At 36.2% G+C, this 19,373-nt stretch overlaps 1 protein-coding gene across 1 annotated transcript; it reads left to right on the forward strand.

The window, feature by feature from the left end:
• Positions 1–15,560: 15,560 nt before the first annotated feature.
• On the forward strand, positions 15,561–19,373 carry LOC131930462 (ribosome biogenesis protein BRX1 homolog). Its single transcript, XM_059286961.1, has 10 exons — positions 15,561–15,703; positions 16,024–16,135; positions 16,776–16,819; positions 17,168–17,238; positions 17,518–17,567; positions 17,736–17,809; positions 17,903–17,953; positions 18,109–18,244; positions 18,994–19,088; positions 19,179–19,373. Exons 1-10 carry the CDS (start codon positions 15,590–15,592, stop codon positions 19,332–19,334), a joined length of 903 nt encoding a protein of 300 aa, XP_059142944.1. The 5' UTR covers positions 15,561–15,589; the 3' UTR covers positions 19,335–19,373.

The following is a 19,373-nucleotide window of genomic DNA, read 5'->3' on the forward strand; positions in this document are numbered from 1 at the left end:
CGAACCCAGGCTAAGAACCATTGATCTAGCCTAAAAACCCTGAACGCAGTGTATATATTGTTAAATATTGTTTACATTGGTGTATGGATGTAGCTACGTATCTCTGTCTTAGAGGCTAATAACAGACTCAACGAATACTCTAAATTTTATAGAGTGCTGCGTATATAGAACCCTTTCACCCTATCAAAGTTAGTTTTGTTTGATTGAAATCACAATTACCTTTTTAAAATAGTACCGCCCAATTGAAGATCCGGTGGGTTTTATTAATTGAAATGTATTTTTAAAACTTGTATTCTAACTGTGAAACCAACAGCTCTGCCTATACAATACATTTTAGCCTGTTTTTTTTTTTTTTTTAATTTTAATAATTTAATCATTCAAGCTAGGGTAAACATTCAAAAAGTGTCCTAAATAAGCCAAAATATTAGAACATTTTTTTTCAAGTTAAATAACTAATTTTTTGGAGGGGGTTGAAGTTCATATATATATATATATATATATATATATATATATATATATATATATATATATATATATATATATATATATATATATATATTTACAGAATATATATATATATATATATATATATATATATATATATATATATATATATATATATATATATATATTTATTTACAGAATATATATATATATATATATATATATATATATATATATTCTGTAAATAAATATATATATATATATATATATATTGGTATGCTGGTTATTTAAATTTTGGGTGCACAATGTTGTTTGTAGAGGCTGGGGTAAGTGATACAACTGTGCTACGCTGAGCTGTGACAGAACCAGGTTATCTGGCCAAATGTCTGACATACCTGGAAAGGTTGACCTGTTGCCCTGCCCTGGCTTAGTACGTACGGCTGGAATATACATTGTACTCTAGCTCTGTAGCTCAGTACAGCTATAGAATGGATGTTGGGTGTAGTATTCTGGGATGTTGTTGTTGTTTTTTTTTTAACTTTAATTTTTACTGCAACACATTTTTTCCTCGAAAATCCGAAATAAAATAGTGCTTAGCTAACGTAGGTTTATATATCGTCGACTTTGGTCAGCTGTTTTCTATAATTAACACAGTACTATTTGATGTTTTTAATTTATACTTTTTATAAGCCAAACAATGTATATTAAAAGTATTCGCCTGATTATGTGCGCATGATTTTCTTCTATCTCCCCTAATCGACCAAAAGTTTGTTTTAGAATTTTCCAAATAATAACAAATAATGTCTGTTATTTTAAATCTGGTAACATCGTTTCACTTTCTCCATTAGGTCAACTTTACACTTAGGTCAAGCCACTTAGTGATAGTTGACACACCGGGAGTTGCCGAACCTTGCTGAACAAGTCCGACAACTCCGTCATGTCTGGTCATGTTGGGGTCGCATTTGATAAACAAGAACGACTCTCAACGCAAAATTCAATACTTTTAAGGACACAGAATCATTCACGCTATGTTCACATTTTTGCGTTCGTTTTCTACCACTCCCAATTCTGTGTAAGCTTACTTATATTGACAGAAATATTTTGTGCCCGCCCGTGATAAATATTTATTATTAATTATATTGGAGATAAAGCGTTGGGGACGATGAACGGTCACTAATCTGTGCCACTAATCTCCGTCACTAATCCAATTCCAAGCAACCGTTTCCACCCTTTCATTCAACAGTAGACCTAAATAAACGCTGGCATGTACATTCCCGACCAAACTAAGATAGCATACGACCTAGAAACAGGTAGCTTCAATGTGTTAGCTTTCACTTAAGTGATGGAGTGTGACCTAGTTGCTCCTGGGGATTAGTTGGGGGGGGGGGGGGGGGGGGGGCGGGACAATTTGTAGGCCTAATTCTGGTCTTCTGTCAGCACGTAGAAACCAACTTTATATATATATAAAGGCCCTATATAATTACATACCAAGAATGGGTTGGCCCTAAACATACCAGAATGGGTTGGCCTTAACATACCAGATTGGTTTGGCCCTTAACATACCAGAATGGGTTGGCCCTTAACTTACCAGGTTGGGTTGGCCCTTAACATAGCAGATTGGTTTGGCCCTTAACATACCAGACTTGGTTGGCCCTTAACATACCAGAATGGGTTGGCCCTTAACATAACAGAATGGGTTGGCCTTTAACATACCGAAATGGGTTGGCCCTTAACATACCTGAATAGGTTGGCCCTTAACATAGCATAATGGATTGGCCCTTAACATACCAAGAATGGGTTGGCCCTTAACATAGCAGAATGGGTTGGCCCTTAACATAGCAGAATGGATTGGCCCTTAACATAACAGAATGGATTGGCCCTTAACATACCTGAATGGGTTGGCCCTTAACATACCAGAATGGGTTGGCCCTTAACATACCAGAATGGGTTGGCCTTTAACATAGCAGAGTGGGTTGGCCCCATACCAGAATGGGTTGGCCCTTAACATAACAGAATGGGTTGGCCCTTAACATACCAGAATGGGTTGGCCCTTAACATAGCATAATGGATTGGCCCTTAACATACCAAGAATGGGTTGGCCCTTAACATAGCAGAATGGGTTGGCCCTTAACATAGCAGAATGGATTGGCCCTTAACATAACAGAATGGATTGGCCCTTAACATACCTGAATGGGTTGGCCCTTAACATACCAGAATGGGTTGGCCCTTAACATACCAGAATGGGTTGGCCTTTAACATAGCAGAGTGGGTTGGCCCCATACCAGAATGGGTTGGCCCTTAACATACCAGAATGGGTTGGCCCTTAACATACCAGAATGGGTTGGCCCTTAACATACTAGAATGGGTTGGCCTTAACATACCAGACTTTGTTGGCCCTTAACATACCAGAATTGGTTGGCCCTTAACATACCAGAATGGGTTGGCCCTTAACATAGCAGAATGGGTTGGCCCTTAACATACCAGAATGGGTTGGCCCTTAGCATAACAAAATGGGTTGGCCCTTAACATACCAGAATGGGTTGGCCCTTAACATAACAAAATGGGTTGGCCCTTAACATACCAGAATGGGTTGGCCCTTAACATACCAGAATGGGTTGGCCCTAAACATACCTGAATGGGTTGGCCCTTAACATACCAGAATGGGTTGGCCCTTAACATACCAGAATGGGTTGGCCCTTAGCATAACAAAATGGGTTGGCCCTTAACATACCAGAATGGGTTGGCCCTTAACATACCAGAATGGGTTGGCCCTTAACATACCAGAATGGGTTGGCCCTTAACATAACAAAGTGGGTTGGCCCCATACCAGAATGGGTTGGCCCTTAACATAGCAGAAATGGTTGGCCCTTAACATACCAGAATGGGTTGGCCCTTAACGTACCAGAATGGGTTGGCCCTTAACATAACAGAATGGGTTGGCCCTTAACATAACAAAGTGGGTTGGCCCCATACCAGAATGGGTTGGCCCTTAACATAGCAGAATGGGTTGGCCCTTAACACACCAGATTGGGTTGCCCCTTAACATACCATAATGGGTTGGCCCTTAACATAGCAGACTGGAGTAGCCAAAGGCAGACATTATGAACCCACGTGATACAAACTCGGGTTGCCATTCATCAACATATAACACTGGGTTGGCCATCGTGGCTCTCGACATAACCAACCCAATGTTATTACGCAACGACCGTCCAAAAACCTAGTTACCAATAAAATAAAATGACTCCGCGTAAATGTAACGGACAGCTTTATTCGCTATCTTTATAATACTAGCTTATCAACCCCATATAATTGTATACAGTATCGTAAAGCTGTTGTTAGATACCGAAATCTATTGTTCGACCTGTTGCTAAGTGGGGGGCGTTTTAGATACCAAGTTGGGTTTTCAAGTCATATCACGTGAACAATAAAAATACACAGATTGTGAAATACAGAATAATGACTGTAACAAAAAAAAATAAGGATTTACCTTGCGACATTAGCAAAGGTTTATCTACGGGGTTTTTTTTTCGGTTTTTTTTTCTGATTCGTGTTTCAGTTCACGGGCAAACAACTGCGCTTGGCTTATAATTTGTGTTGCACTGCCTTTCCACTCTCACCCCAGTATTTAGACTTGGAGGAAGAACGGCAGTTGAAAAATGCAGCAAGTTTACTCTGTGTTATTTGTCACTATTTACTAGCGTCAAGCTGTTTATGTTATTTCCACTACAATATATCTTCCTCTTATGGATTAAGTACCCACACATTCCCACACCTAGATATCTCCCTCCAATGGATTAAGTACTCACACATTCCCACACCATCTAGATATCTACCTCCCATGGATTAAGTACCCATACATTCCCACACCTAGATATCCCCCTCCAATAGATTAAGTACCCACACATTCCCACACCATCTAGATATCTTCCTCACATGGATTAAGTACCCACACCAGTAGCGTACGCAGGGGTGGAGCAGGGGGAGCGGCCGCTCCCCCTCGGGCCATTTCCAGCAAAGTGGCGCCTTTTTGGAAACTTTTTAAACTCAAAGTTTTAAACATTGATATTTGTTAAAAATTATTTTTAGTCGGCACATCTCTGTAAATCACAAGATTAATTTTCATGCAGCAATTAATCATAGGAGAAATAGACTAGTAGAGTCGACGTTCACAACATGTATTAGCAGCTGCATCAGTTTCTCAATCTAAAAATAACCATTACGATGCATTGCAATGTTTAAAAAACCTCTAAGGGTAGTAGCACTTGGCAAGATTAGTGTTAAGTTTAAGGCACCTGTATAAGTATTTGTTTAGAATAATTGAATTAGAAAATGCTACACATAAAACTTCACACTTAATTACTTTATATATACAGTTTAAATCGTGTAATTAATTTTTTGAAATTACAATACAGACATAAATACAACTGATGTGGCACCTCTATTTAAATTTACTTATGGGCGAACTGCGTAGCGGTGGGTAAATTTTGACAAGGTCAACAACGTCATCACGATGAAGTAGTAGTATTATGACAGTTTGGGCGATAGTGATTACGATTACAAATTTATATGAAACAATATCAACTTTATATTAATTATTATTTTAGTTTACTATATCTAGATCTATGTTAGGGTGGTTATAATCCCCCCCCCCCCCCCATGAACCCCTCTGTAAAATAATTATTTTTATAATACCACTGCTACTTATTTAAATCTATTTTTGAATCAGTATACATGTGTAATTGAATATGTATGTTTAGAACAGTCGTCTAAAAAATGACGCTAAGTTATCCCCCCCCCCCACACCTCACCACCACAATTGTGTAGAGTGACATTAATGTCACACCTAAGTATACGCTGGGTTGGATAATTGACCTAAAGTGACCGGACAGTGTTGAATGTAGTTGAACACCCCCCCCCCCCCCCACCCACCCCCAACCCTCCCCGAACTGATCTTTTAAGTATATTTGGGAAAACGCGTAATGATGTACCAAAGTACCATGCCGCCAGAATCATAGCTTTTGAAGCGTAAATCTCTGTGAATATTGTTTTTGCAATTACCAGTAAAACGGTGTGTGAGCAATACAGTGATCTAACCCATACCTTATCATTATGTTTAAAAAAATGATCTTTAAAGAACACAAAAAGTCGGTAGCTAACTTTACCATGTATGATCTGAAATACAAGACCTATATATTGGTTATCTGTAGGCTATTTATCCGAATTTTATACGTGTGTTTGAAAAGCTGGCTTTTATACCAACTCTGATTTTAAAAACTTTCATTATTCTGTAATACTTTAGCATTTATAATGACAATATATTTAATTCTGATTGTAGACAAAATATTTTTGTAAAACCGAATAGCGTTAAGCTACTTTATTAGATTATTAAGTAATTATTGAGTTGTTTTGATATTTATAATTAAATGTGTAGACATATACATATTTATATTAAAATAGTGATTATTTCCCCTTTTCGCTCGTCTTAATAAATGTCCCAGAAATTATTATGTAATTTTTTTACAAGGATTACAAAACAGATTATGTTGCGTTCATTGTTTTTGGTTGCAGTGTGTGTATATTTTTTTTTGTTTAGAGTGATACATTTTTTTGTTTTGTCAGCCTACATTTTTTGTTTTCTCGGCCTACAATGTGTATGTTTTTTTAATTTCTTCTGAGTGCTACTTTCAATTTATTTTACATCATAGCGAAGCAACAACATACAGCTAATATATATATATATATATATATATATATATATATATATATATATATATATATATATATATATATATATATATATATATATATATATATATATATATATATACGTATATAGAAGATATTACAAATTCGGCGCCTTTTTTGCTATTTTCGCTCCCCTTACACCGAAAACCTGGATACGCCTCTGACCCACACATTCCCACACCATCCGACGAACTAAGCACCCACACAGTAAATAGATTAAACACAATATCTGAGTGTTGTTTCTGCTACTCTTCATTATTAGTAACAACACATGAACTAGAGAGATCAGTATCACATTCACAACACACGAAATAGTTCAGCAGTACATTCACTGATCAGGACTTTACCAGATCTTCATGGGTCAAGGATTATAGTAGTTGATTTTCACAGATCAGAACTTTAATAGATCTTCACAGGTCAAGGATGTTAGTAATTGGGGGGGGGGGGTCATCCATAAATGACGTCACGCTTTTTTTACGATTTTTACCTCCCCCTCCCCTCCGTCACACGTCGTCACAAAAAGCCAGACCCCCCCCCCCCCTAAAATGACGTCACACCTCAACCTACAACCCCCCCCCCCCTCAAAATTGCAGTTGAATTTTTTTTAAACCATCTATATTTTTCCAAAATCTTGTCTAAACTATTACAATTTATTAAAACATTTATCTAAAACGCGAAATAACGTCTAAAATTCGTTTTCTAACATTGCTTTTTTATAATGCAAAAATGTGACGTCGCAACATCTGAACCCCCTCCCCTCCCCCTCATCACACATCGTCACAAAATTACGGACGTCCCCTTCTCCCTTACGAGAGTGACGTCATTTATGGATGACCCCTTGACATTCACAGATCAGGACTTTACAGCACTAGATCTTTACGGGTCAAGGATTTTAGTAGTTGACATTCACATATCAGGATTTTACAGTACATTCACGGATCAGGACTTTATAGTACTAGATCTTCACGGGTCAGAGATTTTCAACACTCGAGCTAGGTATGTCAGCGGTCAACGTTAACATAGCCAACCACGCCAGGAGTCAGTAACAACATAGGCTAAGTAGACCACGGGTTAACAACGGGTCCGATTTAAATATATCCGGGACTGTCCACCCCGTCCCGGATCTTGTGTCGTCGCCCCCACCCCACCGCTCCCCCAGTTATGTTGAAACACGTGTATACTGAAACACTTGGCCTAGATATATATATGTTACGGTCAAAGCCCGAAGTGCGGCCAAACCCCGGATTGGCCGGCCAATGCGCGGATTGGCCGGCTCTCTTGGCCAAAGCCCGAAGAACTTAGAACTAAGATCGTATTTCGTACATTGGCCAGCCAATGCGCGCACTGGCCGGGACGTACTGGCCAAAGTCCGAAGTGCTTAAACTTGACAGCGTATTTTGTACATTGGCCGGCCAATGCGCGCTTTGGCCGGGATGTCCTGGCCAATGTTCTATCTAGACTAAGTTGTGATCGCATTTTCATTATTCTGGGTGGGTTTTCATTGAGAGTAACGTATTGTTTAGCTCTTGTTTGTATAGCATTCTATATGCAAGGCGACATGGATCAAAAGGGCCGTCAGACCATGAGACAGACATAACAGATGGCTGTTAAAAGAAAAAAATATAAATCCATGTTAATTTCCATATATGGGCTCTCGATAAAATAGTTACTGAGGAAGATCTTCTTAAGAACATTGAACAAGAAATGGAGGTTGCCATAAATGCAACGACATCCTCAGCTAACACATCTACTGACGTGGCGGAACGCCCAGACCAGTTGCGTGACAATAATGTGGCCAACAGATTCTGTATAGTTTGTGAAAAACATTGTAGTGCAGCTCATTCTTGTGGATCCTGTGGCAACGATGTCAATGCTATTTGTGGAATACCCAATGAAGCAGACGAAGGGTACGGAGGGAACATTACCTGGCTTGCAAATTCAAGGTGCTAAGATGCTTAAAACATCAAATACAAAATTTAAAGATGGTGAAGTGGGTGACAATGTACGCATCCGTTTTCCAGATGTTAACAGAGGTCACGGTGATTCCCCGAAGCGTAATTGCGGTTGTCATGAGCGTCGACATCGCTTTCTACAAGCTAGGAACGGAACGTGGTGTTCTAAAACAAATATATTCTAGAAGTGAGTTTTCAATTCTTCACGAAAAACTGCTCATAAAGTCGTCAGTTGGCACTGAGGAAAAATCTCTACGAACCATCGCATCTTCAAAATCATTGACTGGGGGCCAAGGCTACACTCGCTGCAATTGCACAACTAAGTGCACAACAAATCGCTTCAAGTGTAAAAATAACAAGCTGCTATGTAATTCTAAATGCCATAAAAGTTCAACTTGTTGTAACAAATGATGATATTGATAGATTGAGACTATAGTACAATAAAAAAATTGAATATTTCTGTCATTTACTTTAATTAATAATCAATAAAGACTTAATTTCATGATCCTTACGGCATTAAAAAAAACAAAATCTGCTCATGATCTTCTAATTCGGACTTTGGCCGGTCGTCCCTAGCCAGATGATCTTCTAAATAAGACTTTGGCCGGTCCACCATGGCCAGTCCGCGGACTGGCCGGCCAAAGGCCGAAATCAAGAGCTATTTCAGACTTTGGCCGGTCCACAATGGCCAGTCTGCGGATTGGCCGGCCAAAGGCCGAAATGAAGCAAAGTTTCGGACTTTGACCGACCTATGAGAGGCGATATTGGCCAATGCGCGGATTGGCCGGCCAATCCTAGCATTGGCCGACTTCGGGCTTTGACCGTAACATATACATATACATATATTAACTAGTAGCTTTTGATAGAAAAAGGACTTCGAGCTTATTTTAATTAGTGTTTTTAATACTATATTGAAAAAAAAAACTGCGAGTCAGTTCAGACTTTGAACTTTTAACAATTAGATCCCCGGATGTAAAAAAAAAATAATTAAAAAGTTAAGCGCACAATGATTTAGGAATTAAATTACCCGTATCCATCACTCACGCTTAGGGGGGAGGGAGTGGAAGCTTGCAGAAAACTGATAATGCTAATAAAAATTGTTTTTGAATTTTAAAAAAAAAGCGAAGCACACGCCTTTTAGGTTTACAATAAAGTTCTATAGACATTGTTTTGACAAGATTGTTTGTCCTACAAAAATAAACAAAACAGATTTTGTTTTTCATTGTTGGTGAGTTCGAGAACGTATTAAAATTTCATTGCAGCGTTTTTAAAAAAAGCGTTTCCGTGTTGTTTTCTCCCTCGAGAGCTTGACTGGGCGGGTACTAAACAATCCCATAACTTGTAGACTAGGTGGCGCGTTACTGCAGCTAATCCTGTAGTATTTTATCATGGTGATTTGACTGAGGCTACACCGTTTTTTCCCTTGATTTTTCCCTCAACTCGTTCCCTTGATTGTGTTGACTCAGGGGTCTCCAAACTTTTCAGTCCGAGGGCCGCATTAACTATCAAATTTAAGTTCGGGGGCCAGTTAGTTCCAGACATGTCTTTGATTTTTCTGGGCAAAGTTCCTCAGCCATCACCAACAAACATTTTTTCCGTGGACAAAGGGATCTCCGCGGGCCGTATGAGAGGACCTCGCGGGCCGTAGTTTGGAGACCCCTGGTGTTGACTAATGCATCTTTTATTCTTTGTCAGTTTTGTCACGTACTTTAAAATGCACTTCTAATATCGTAACGTAAACAAAAATTTGGATTTTCTTTTTAAGCAATTAGTTTAAGTACATTATTCCAAAAAATACGAATAATTTAAAACTGCTTAGTAAAATAAGCCGATGATTTCCAACCATGTACGGATCTAGGGGGTAACTGGGTACGGGCGGGGTGTCCACACCCACCACCCCATCTAATATTTTCAAACAATTAGGAAAAATATGGGGCCTATCAAAATTAAACTTTTTTTTTTTCATTTTTGAATATTTATAATAAAATGCTCTGTAAATGTTTGTTTGCTTTGCCATTGGCTGATCAGAGTTTGTTCCAGGCATCTCTTCTGGGGGGTCGCAGACCCCCTCCCCCTCCCCGAAGAAAGTCTACCGCCCATCCGAACGAAATGGAACTTATATAGAAAATGTCCGGAAAATGTTGGTTGTCGTCATCGTCGTGGCCTCCCCCCCCCCCCCCCCCCCCCCCCGGAGAAAAAGTCTGTAAGAAATACTGCGGCTGATCACGAGGGACTGGGAAGCTAAACTGCTCTAAAAAAAATGTAACATTATGTTTAAAGGTATGTTAATTATGGACCCAGCTCAGTGTCTTGTAAGCCTTCGAGTAACATTAACGTTTCCCTGTTGTTATTGTTGTAATGTGTCATGACGCTGCCTCTGTTTATGTTTATGCTATCTAGGACACCACGGCTTTCTCCACACGTGACTTGTCGTCATGAGACAGCATGATGGCGCCATCTATGCGTATTATAAAATCTGTGCGCCGTACCTTTTGGTCTCCTCCCCCCCCCCCCCACCCCCTCCCCCACCCCTCCAACAACAAAAGGATTATATCCATAAATAAAGCTAAGCTGTTACGAGGAAAAAACAATCAGTGACTGGTGAAGTTGACACTAAGGGGAAATAACGCTTTTTTTTTGTTGAAAGCATAACTCTGGAAAACTATGTAATTCTTTTTTTTTATAACTATACATTGTATTTATTTGCTTAGTAGCACTTTTCGTTTCAAACATTTAACACTTTCTCATAATTAAATAAATGTTTTAAAAGCATTATTTAGCGGAGGAGGAGGGGCATGAAAAACGGAAAAATATAGGCTCATCATACCCGACCACACGGCAAATATGTCAGAATTGTGTTGTTGTTTTTTTTTTTGCTGAATAATCAAATCTGCTTTTTGTACGAACTTCAGACCTCACAATTAAAAAAAAATAAATTACTTTATTTATATTAGTTAAAACTATTTATATAAGTTAAAATTAAAAGCTGTCTTATATCAAAGATAGACAAACAGAGTATTTGCAAGATCTACTGGAGCTAAAACGGAGCTCAGTGCAAAAATAAACAGAATGGAGAATTTTTTTTTCACATAGATCTAGAAAGCAAATAACAACCACCACAAAGCCTTTTACTTAAAATTTAAGTAACTTATTTCGTTATTCTAAAACCATTTTTTTCTTAATTTTTTTAAAGGCTAAGTGGTGTTCTTTTTAAAAATAACTTTAATTTTCTTAACCTGACAAACTGTTTTTAATCAACGATGCTTCGCTTTAGATAAATTAATCTTCACACAAGGAAATCTAATCACAAGAGCGACCACTTACCTTGTAGCAAAAGTTTAGCTTCCCTGCACGAAGTTTTGAGCGGCTGAATTCAGGCCAGCTAAAAAGTAACAGCAGTGACGCGTTTGGTCGTCTGGTGATTAAATACTTCCCACGCGCATCTCTGTGTGACAGTGTGAAATCAACGCGGTCGTCTGTTCTTATACTCCAACATACACAAGGGTTCTCACGTTATTAGGGGCGATACTACCCTGAACGTGTATTTCTCGTGGACACCTTGAGAGGTTCTTAAATTGTGTGACCGTCAGTAGGCAGGAATTGATAATGGGGGGTGGGGGGAGGGGGGAGGAATACACAAATGTGTGCACGTTTATAGACTACCTACCTACCTATATATATATATATATATATATATATATATATATATATATATATATATATATATATATATGTGTGTGTGTGTGTGTGTGTGTGTGTGTGTGCGTATGCTCGTGTGTGTGTGTGTGTGTGTGTGTGTGTGTGTGTGTGTGTGTGTGTGTGTGTGTGTGTGTGTGTGTGTGTGTGTGTATGGGTTATTTGGGAGCGTGTTTAACCCCCCAGCTAACACCCCCTACGGACCTTTAGTTCTAACAGTAACATCATGTGATAGTAAAACAAAGATTCACAAACTGTATTACGGTAGCCCTGTCTTTTTCATGTGTGTTCTCAAGCACAATAATTAGAAGAAAAATCGCAATTTAAACCACACTCCTAGTTTCCATATCTCTACATAGGACTTGAAACATGATGTAATTACCATAGAAGCAGGTAGAGCAGGTTTCCCACCTTCCACTCCCCCTGCTTTCATTTTCTTTACACCCTAAGAGAACTATTACCACGGTCATCAGTTCCCTTCTTACCCTCCCCACTCCCCCTATTAACTTAGTTATCAGCTATGACGTTTTATTTTAGTGATTGACGTATCAGACAAGCTTGTCGATTGGCCTACGTGACAAGAACAACATGACGATCGTACGTTGTGGTTGGGTCTGTGTTTGTACCTCAGTGGGACTTCAATTCGTCTTCAGTTGGTGAAGTTTTTTAACCCGTTTCTTTTAGGCATGTATTTGTCTTCGTCTTACCCACCCCCGCCCCACAAAAAAAAAAAGCAAAAATATATAATTTATTTAGAAAATAAATACTTGATCAGTGTCTCTCTCCCCCCCCCCCCCCCCAAACCTCTAAAAATGTTACAATTTTTAAGTGCGCCCACCTCCCATAAAGGTTTTAAGTGTCCCCTCCCCAAATGTTTAAAAGAAACTGTTTATATCTGTTATTATAATTATATATATATATATATATATATATATATATATATATATATATATATATATATATATATATATATATATATATATATATATATATATATATATATATATATATATATATATATATATATATATATATATATCAAAATCAGCTTTGGTCTGATTATCAAATTGACACAATTAACATATTTTTACGTTCGTGCCTAAGACACATGGGGCAGATGAAGTAAGTATAGTTCATCCATTTTGTTTCAATGACCGAGGCATTCCCTAACTTCAGTCAAGTACCCATCAGAGCTGGGTGGATTTAGGAGGCGTCCTACGGTCTCGAGCCCGGGATCCGAAAGCCAGACTTTCGGGTTTGCAGACGTAAGCTTTTAAAATAATTTAAAAACAGAACTAAAACACAAAAATGAATTTATGCTGCCAAACTTTACATAATGGTAACAAATAAATCTTTTTTAAATCTCCTCTTTTGCGTATTGCAATGGTTTTAGTAAGCTTTTATTCAGTTCACCAGGGGCGGAACTACAGTGCCGCCAGACCCCGCAATGTGAATGCGGGGGGGGGGGGGGGGCACGCCATTTAGGGGCCCATAGCCGACCATAATAAAAAATGTATAGTTAGAAAAAAATAATTTTCTTGCATTTTTGATTTGACGGTAAAAGCTTTTGTAAATAACAAACAGATCTACTACAGTAGTGTTGTTATACAGAAGCTAACACATGCTGTTGCGTAAAAAAATATATTTGCCTGAGCTGTAGCGTGAAAGATAAGCAAACGTTCAAAATACTTCCATGACTTATTTCCCTTTTTAAAATGGTTAAATAGGGGTGCTTAAAAGCTCCTTTTAATATATTTGTACTAAACAAATTAAAAAGCAATTACTTCTCTTAACTATTTTTTTTTTTTAAATACATACTAAAGATTGACATAGCATAAAAAGGAAATATATTTAAAACAAATAATACAAATACAAAAAAACATAAAAATAAATATACACATACAAAACTTTCACGCTTTATATTCTTGTGACCGGCTAAAGACTAGAGGGTAGGCAAAATGTGCAGCAAACATAAACTAGTTCTAAATCTAAAAAAAAAAGACAAAAAGAAATAAATTCAAACAGACTAATGCACTCACACACATGACATGTTGTCATTTTTTTAAATTAAAAAAAAAAGAACATTTTTTTTTCGAAACCCGATCAGGCCAGAAATCACTATCCAATGTTTGTATTCTGTGTTAGATTACAGTGGCGTAGCCAGGATCATCTCAAGGGGGGGGGGGGGGGTTCCAATTTTTACCCGGGGACAAACTTTCGATTTGCACCCCCCCTCAAACTTTCGATTTGCACCCCCCCCCCTCAAACTTTCGATTTGCACCCCCCCTCAAACTTTCGATTTGCACCCCCCCCCCCTCAAACTTACAATTTGCACCCCCCCCCCCCCCTCAAACTTTCGATTTGCACCCCCCTCAAACTTTCGATTTGCACCCCCCCTCATACTTTTTATATATACCGAGGGGTCTATGGGGGGGGTTATGACCCCCCTAACCCCCCCCCCCTGCCTACGCCACTGTTAGATTATATATATATATATATATATATATATATATATATATATATATATATATATATATATATATATATATATATATATATATATATATATATATATATATATATATATATATAATTCATATATATAGGAGGGCCCAGAAAGAATATTTTTTCTAGTTCCGCCACTGCAGTTCACCATTGTTGTTTTTTTTTAATTTATTATATTAATCTGTGGTTTTATGACAACTTATGTAACTCGATTTTGACCTACTTCTAATGCATCGAAAACATGCAGGTTCTTTCGTCTCTGAAGACAACGCAAGCCAAATTTTAATTCTAGACTTCAATCCAATTAAATTAGCCATTAAACTAATTTAAAGATGGCAAATTTAAAGATGGCTAAATTGAAAAAAAGAAAAGGGGAGATAACAGGAACAATCCATCAGCCTGGTTACGTCAGTAATAGTATAAAGGGGAATAATAGCTGTTATGCGATTTGTAATTAAAACAAATGGAGTAGTGTAACTTGTGTAGGTATGATTTCTTATCGATGCACCACTAGGCTTTACTATTAAATATTTTATGTAACAAAAACTATTTTGATTCAGTTTTGGTCTATTTCAACTGGAGCCTTCAAACTCCAATTAGTGTATTATATCCGTTATCTTTTTAATCTGATATAGCCTATTAACTATTCCTGTTGTTCTTGTCTGTAAAAACTTAATAATATAAAATCTGTATTATGGGCATAATTTTATTAATGATAATAGATGCCCAATAAATATACTGTTAGTGTTTGCATTATACTATTATAGTTAATCTTAAGCCCAAAGAGCTATACAAAAGCATTTTTAATACGTCGTCGTAATTCAACCTCAGTTGCCCCCTCACCTCCACCAAATCGGCTTTTAAAAGTTTATTCTTAGCTGTGCTTTTGTTTGTTTGTTTATTAGGCTTTTTTATGTCGAACAGTCAAACACATTTAAGATTTTTATTCAAATGTTTAATATTTTAAATTTAAAATTAAAGGAAAAATATGTTTTGCATATAAATAGATCTAATGATTTTTTACTTGATAGAGAAATAAGGAAATCCTATTTAAACACCTAAAACATATTACTAGGGGAAAAAATTACTTTTTAAACAATAATATTATATTAATAATAAAAAAAACTAAAACTACAGTTAGACATTTAATATGTCAAAGTAAAATGCGAATACAAACATCAATTTAGATATTGAGATTTTCAAAACAAGGAATCTGTTTCGTATTCCACATAAACAGGAGACTAGGCATGGCGAAACGTAAAGCAAGTTCCGTAGTTGGAAATACTCCAAAAACAAAGAAGTCCAAACAAGAAATTAAGCTACAACCAGTAGTTTCCTCTGACGCGCCAGTTATAAGACAGGTTAGTTTTATTTGATTTTCAATTTGATTTAGATCTAGAGATCTAGATCTATAGTCTAATAACTAGTTTGACTCGGGCGTCCAAAGGCTCACCGGCTGAGGCCCTGAGTGGCTGAGTCCCTCCCTCTCTTAGGTAAACTTGAAGACCAGTCATTTATCTCGTTCATGAATAAATAATGAATATACTAGGCCGTAACTATGCCTATTTCTGTACTAGATTGATTAGATTAAAGATCTAGATTTCTAGATTCAAATAAAATGTGATGCAGAACAAGGTAAAAAGTTTAGCAACTTTTTAATTTTTTTGTATTTTCTTCACAGAAAAAATGGACAAACAAGCAAAGAGTTTTGGTGTTTTCTTCAAGAGGAATTTCCTACAGGACACGACATCTGATGAATGATTTGCGAACACTGATGCCCCATTCTAAAGCTGGTACTTTTTCTTGTAATTATTCACTTCTTAGAGTTAGAGTCTTAGTTGCAGACTTCGTCAATGTTACAATTTTGTTTTGTTTACTAAATCTAGACTATTCTAGACCCATTTGAATCTAAAGCTCAACATATCTTTTTTTATTAAACATCAGAACTGACTTTTTCCAAATGTTCTCTTTTGGTTAAGTTTTTGTAAATCAGTTATATTAGACTAAAATAATCAGTATTCTTTTCATGTTAACATAACCACCCACCAAAAATGCCCTCCACTCACCTCTACCCTATACCTACATTAAGCATAACTTAAAACAATTTTATTGTTAAAATAGTCTAGATTGTCCATTGTATTATATACAGGCCTGTGTCTGCAGATTAAAATACAGCCTTCCCTTTAAACACACACTTTTCCTAACACTGTATAAATCTTTAACTGGTAAAGAGTCGCTATCAAACTCATAACAATTTAAATTTTCATTGTTGTGAAACGAATCAAAGAGACTATGGACAATCCTTATAGTTTGTTAAAAACGACACTCCTGCTTCTGTAATTTTTAAGATTTATTGTGCTTATTTTATAAACATTTACATCATTCCTAAAGGAATTTTATAATTATAGGCCTGTTCTTTTCTCTTTTTTTTAGAGCCAAAAATGGACAGAAAGGACAAGCTGTTTATAATCAATGAGGTTAGGTCGCTTTTTATGCAATCATTTTTATAGAAAAACTCTAATTCTACTGCATTTTTTGTTGTATAAAATTTTAAAAAGTGGTAAACGGAGGATCCTTGTGGCCCAATCCCAAAAAATAAAGTCCAAAAATAAAGAAATGGTCGAAAAATAAGTGATTTTCAGAAGAAGAGAAAATTGTAAAAACAAAAGTATTTTATCATAAAATTGAAAAAAATTGCCGTTTTTAATTATTATTTTTTTTTCATTGTTTTTGTGTGAAATACATTTCATAGTAAAATGATTTTCCAAAACTGTTGTTTGATTGATATTATTATTACACAATAATTGTTCTTGTTTTTTATTCAGATCTGCGAGATGAAAAACTGTAACAAGTGTCTATACTTTGAGGGCAAGAAAAAACAAGATTTATATTTATGGTAAGCGTTGTGAAAATGTTCACACGTAGTACCTAATAAAACTAACATCAAAATTTTAAAGCGGTGAAAATTAATAGTTATTACCATTTTATAACGTTTTAGGTAAAAAAAATTAAGTTGTTAAGAGAAACTAATTTAAATTGATTTGTCACCCGAATGTAAAGAATTTTTTTACTAGTTTGTCTAATTCTATGATTTGAATTTGCTAATCTGTAACTATAAAAATGTAATACTATTTTCACTTTACTGTTTTGTTAAATTATTACATTTTCTCCGCAGGGCTTCAAATGTCCCAAAAGGTCCATCAGTAAAATTCCTTGTAGAAAATGGTATGTTAATTTTTTTTCATTAAATTCCCAATGGCTAGTGTTATATCACAGTTTGCTTTGCCCTTATTGTTCAAATTTGCTTCAATACCTGTCTTGTGCTGGTGCGGGGGGGGGGGGGGGGGGGGTTTGCATTTAATTTATATAAGAAAGAAAACTTCTTACTTTCAGTTCATACAATGAGTGAGTTGAAACTAACAGGAAACTGTTTAAAAGGTTCTCGTCCCCTCTTGTCATTTGATCAGGTAAAAGAAAATTGAGTCTAAAGATTTGAAGTTAATTAAATTTAACTATGATCTGCCTTATTTTCACTTACAATTAATTCAAATTTCACACAGAATTTTGATACAGAACCTCAGTGGCAGTTGCTTAAAGAACTGTTTGTGCAGGTAATTGTTATATATTATATATATATATATATGAATTTATTGACCAATAACTAATTTTCTATGTATGAGTGCTGTTACATCTAATTTTGTATGATTGACACATTTTATGTTGCCATTACCTCTTGTTTGTATGATTTACACATTTTATCATTCAGATATTTGGTACACCTAATCACCACCCAAAAAGTCAACCCTTCTTTGATCATGTGTTCACCTTCTCCATACAAGATAATCGCATTTGGTTTAGAAATTATCAGATTCTGGCTGAAGATGGTTCACTAGCTGAAATAGGTATGTCTTATTATTTTGGAAATGATAAATCATTTTTGTCAAAAACTTCCAATCCAACATTTTGCTTCTGTATCACTGTTTGTGGCCAGACGTGTTTTCTTCTGGATTCCATATTGCAGCCTTGACACACAAAAATAGCTGCTAATGTTATATTTGCAAGAAAATTTTAATGAGGTAATTCATGTTATGGGGTTAACTTTTTAATTCCAACGGATGAGCATTCCAAAATTGGGCTGTAATTATACCACTAGCACAAATATTTCAAACCTGATATGCATAAGGGTTGTCATTAAAAGGAAAAAAAAAATAATTACATGGGGAGGCTTAAGAACAGTAACAATAATAGTATAAAAATTTTATTTCTTGAAAACATTTTGTTGTCATTTTAGGGGTGAATCTGGATAAATCGGAACAGAAAGTTACTATTCTCATTGGTCAAAAATAATTGTAATGAGTCTCTTTTGGCTTAATTCAAATATCTATATCATCATGATGCCCTCAATGTGTATTTAAGTGCCATCATATATCAATTCAATAGGCTAGGCCACAAAAAAATTTCCAGTGCTAGAAATTTAAAACCCACACACAATAGGTGTGTTGAAGTTTTTTTTTTAATTTGATGGACAAAATGTACTTGGAAGATTTTGCGAATTAACTGTTAAAGAGTAAAATTTATGTCCTATAAATTAATCCAGTTTTGACTCAATATAATAGTTTACAATAAATGCATAATACAACTCATTCTACAGGTCCACGGTTTGTTTTGAATCCAATTAGAGTTTTTGCTGGGAGTTTTGGAGGTGCTACACTTTATCAGAATCCTCACTACATTTCACCCAATGATGTAAGTTACCTTGCTTGTTGCAGGTTCATAAGTATGTTATTTAGTTCTTGATAATGCTTACTTAACATTACTTTTTTTTTAAATTTATAGTTCCGTCGGGTCCTGAAGCATCAGAAGGCAGACAAATATGTTCACAGAGTTGAGGCTAAAGTCTCTCGCTTGCAGCGCAAACCTGAATTTTCCTACCAGTTAGATACCACAGATGAAGTTTTTAATACAATAACAGAAGATCAACTAAAGAAATAGCTTTTGTTTTTGACATTTGTACAATAAATAACTTAATAA

This window comes from Physella acuta, unplaced genomic scaffold (genome assembly GCF_028476545.2).
Source record: "Physella acuta isolate Inbredline_101_S28 unplaced genomic scaffold, ASM2847654v3 ptg001782l, whole genome shotgun sequence".
In the NCBI taxonomy this organism is placed as follows: Eukaryota; Metazoa; Mollusca; class Gastropoda; family Physidae; genus Physella; species Physella acuta.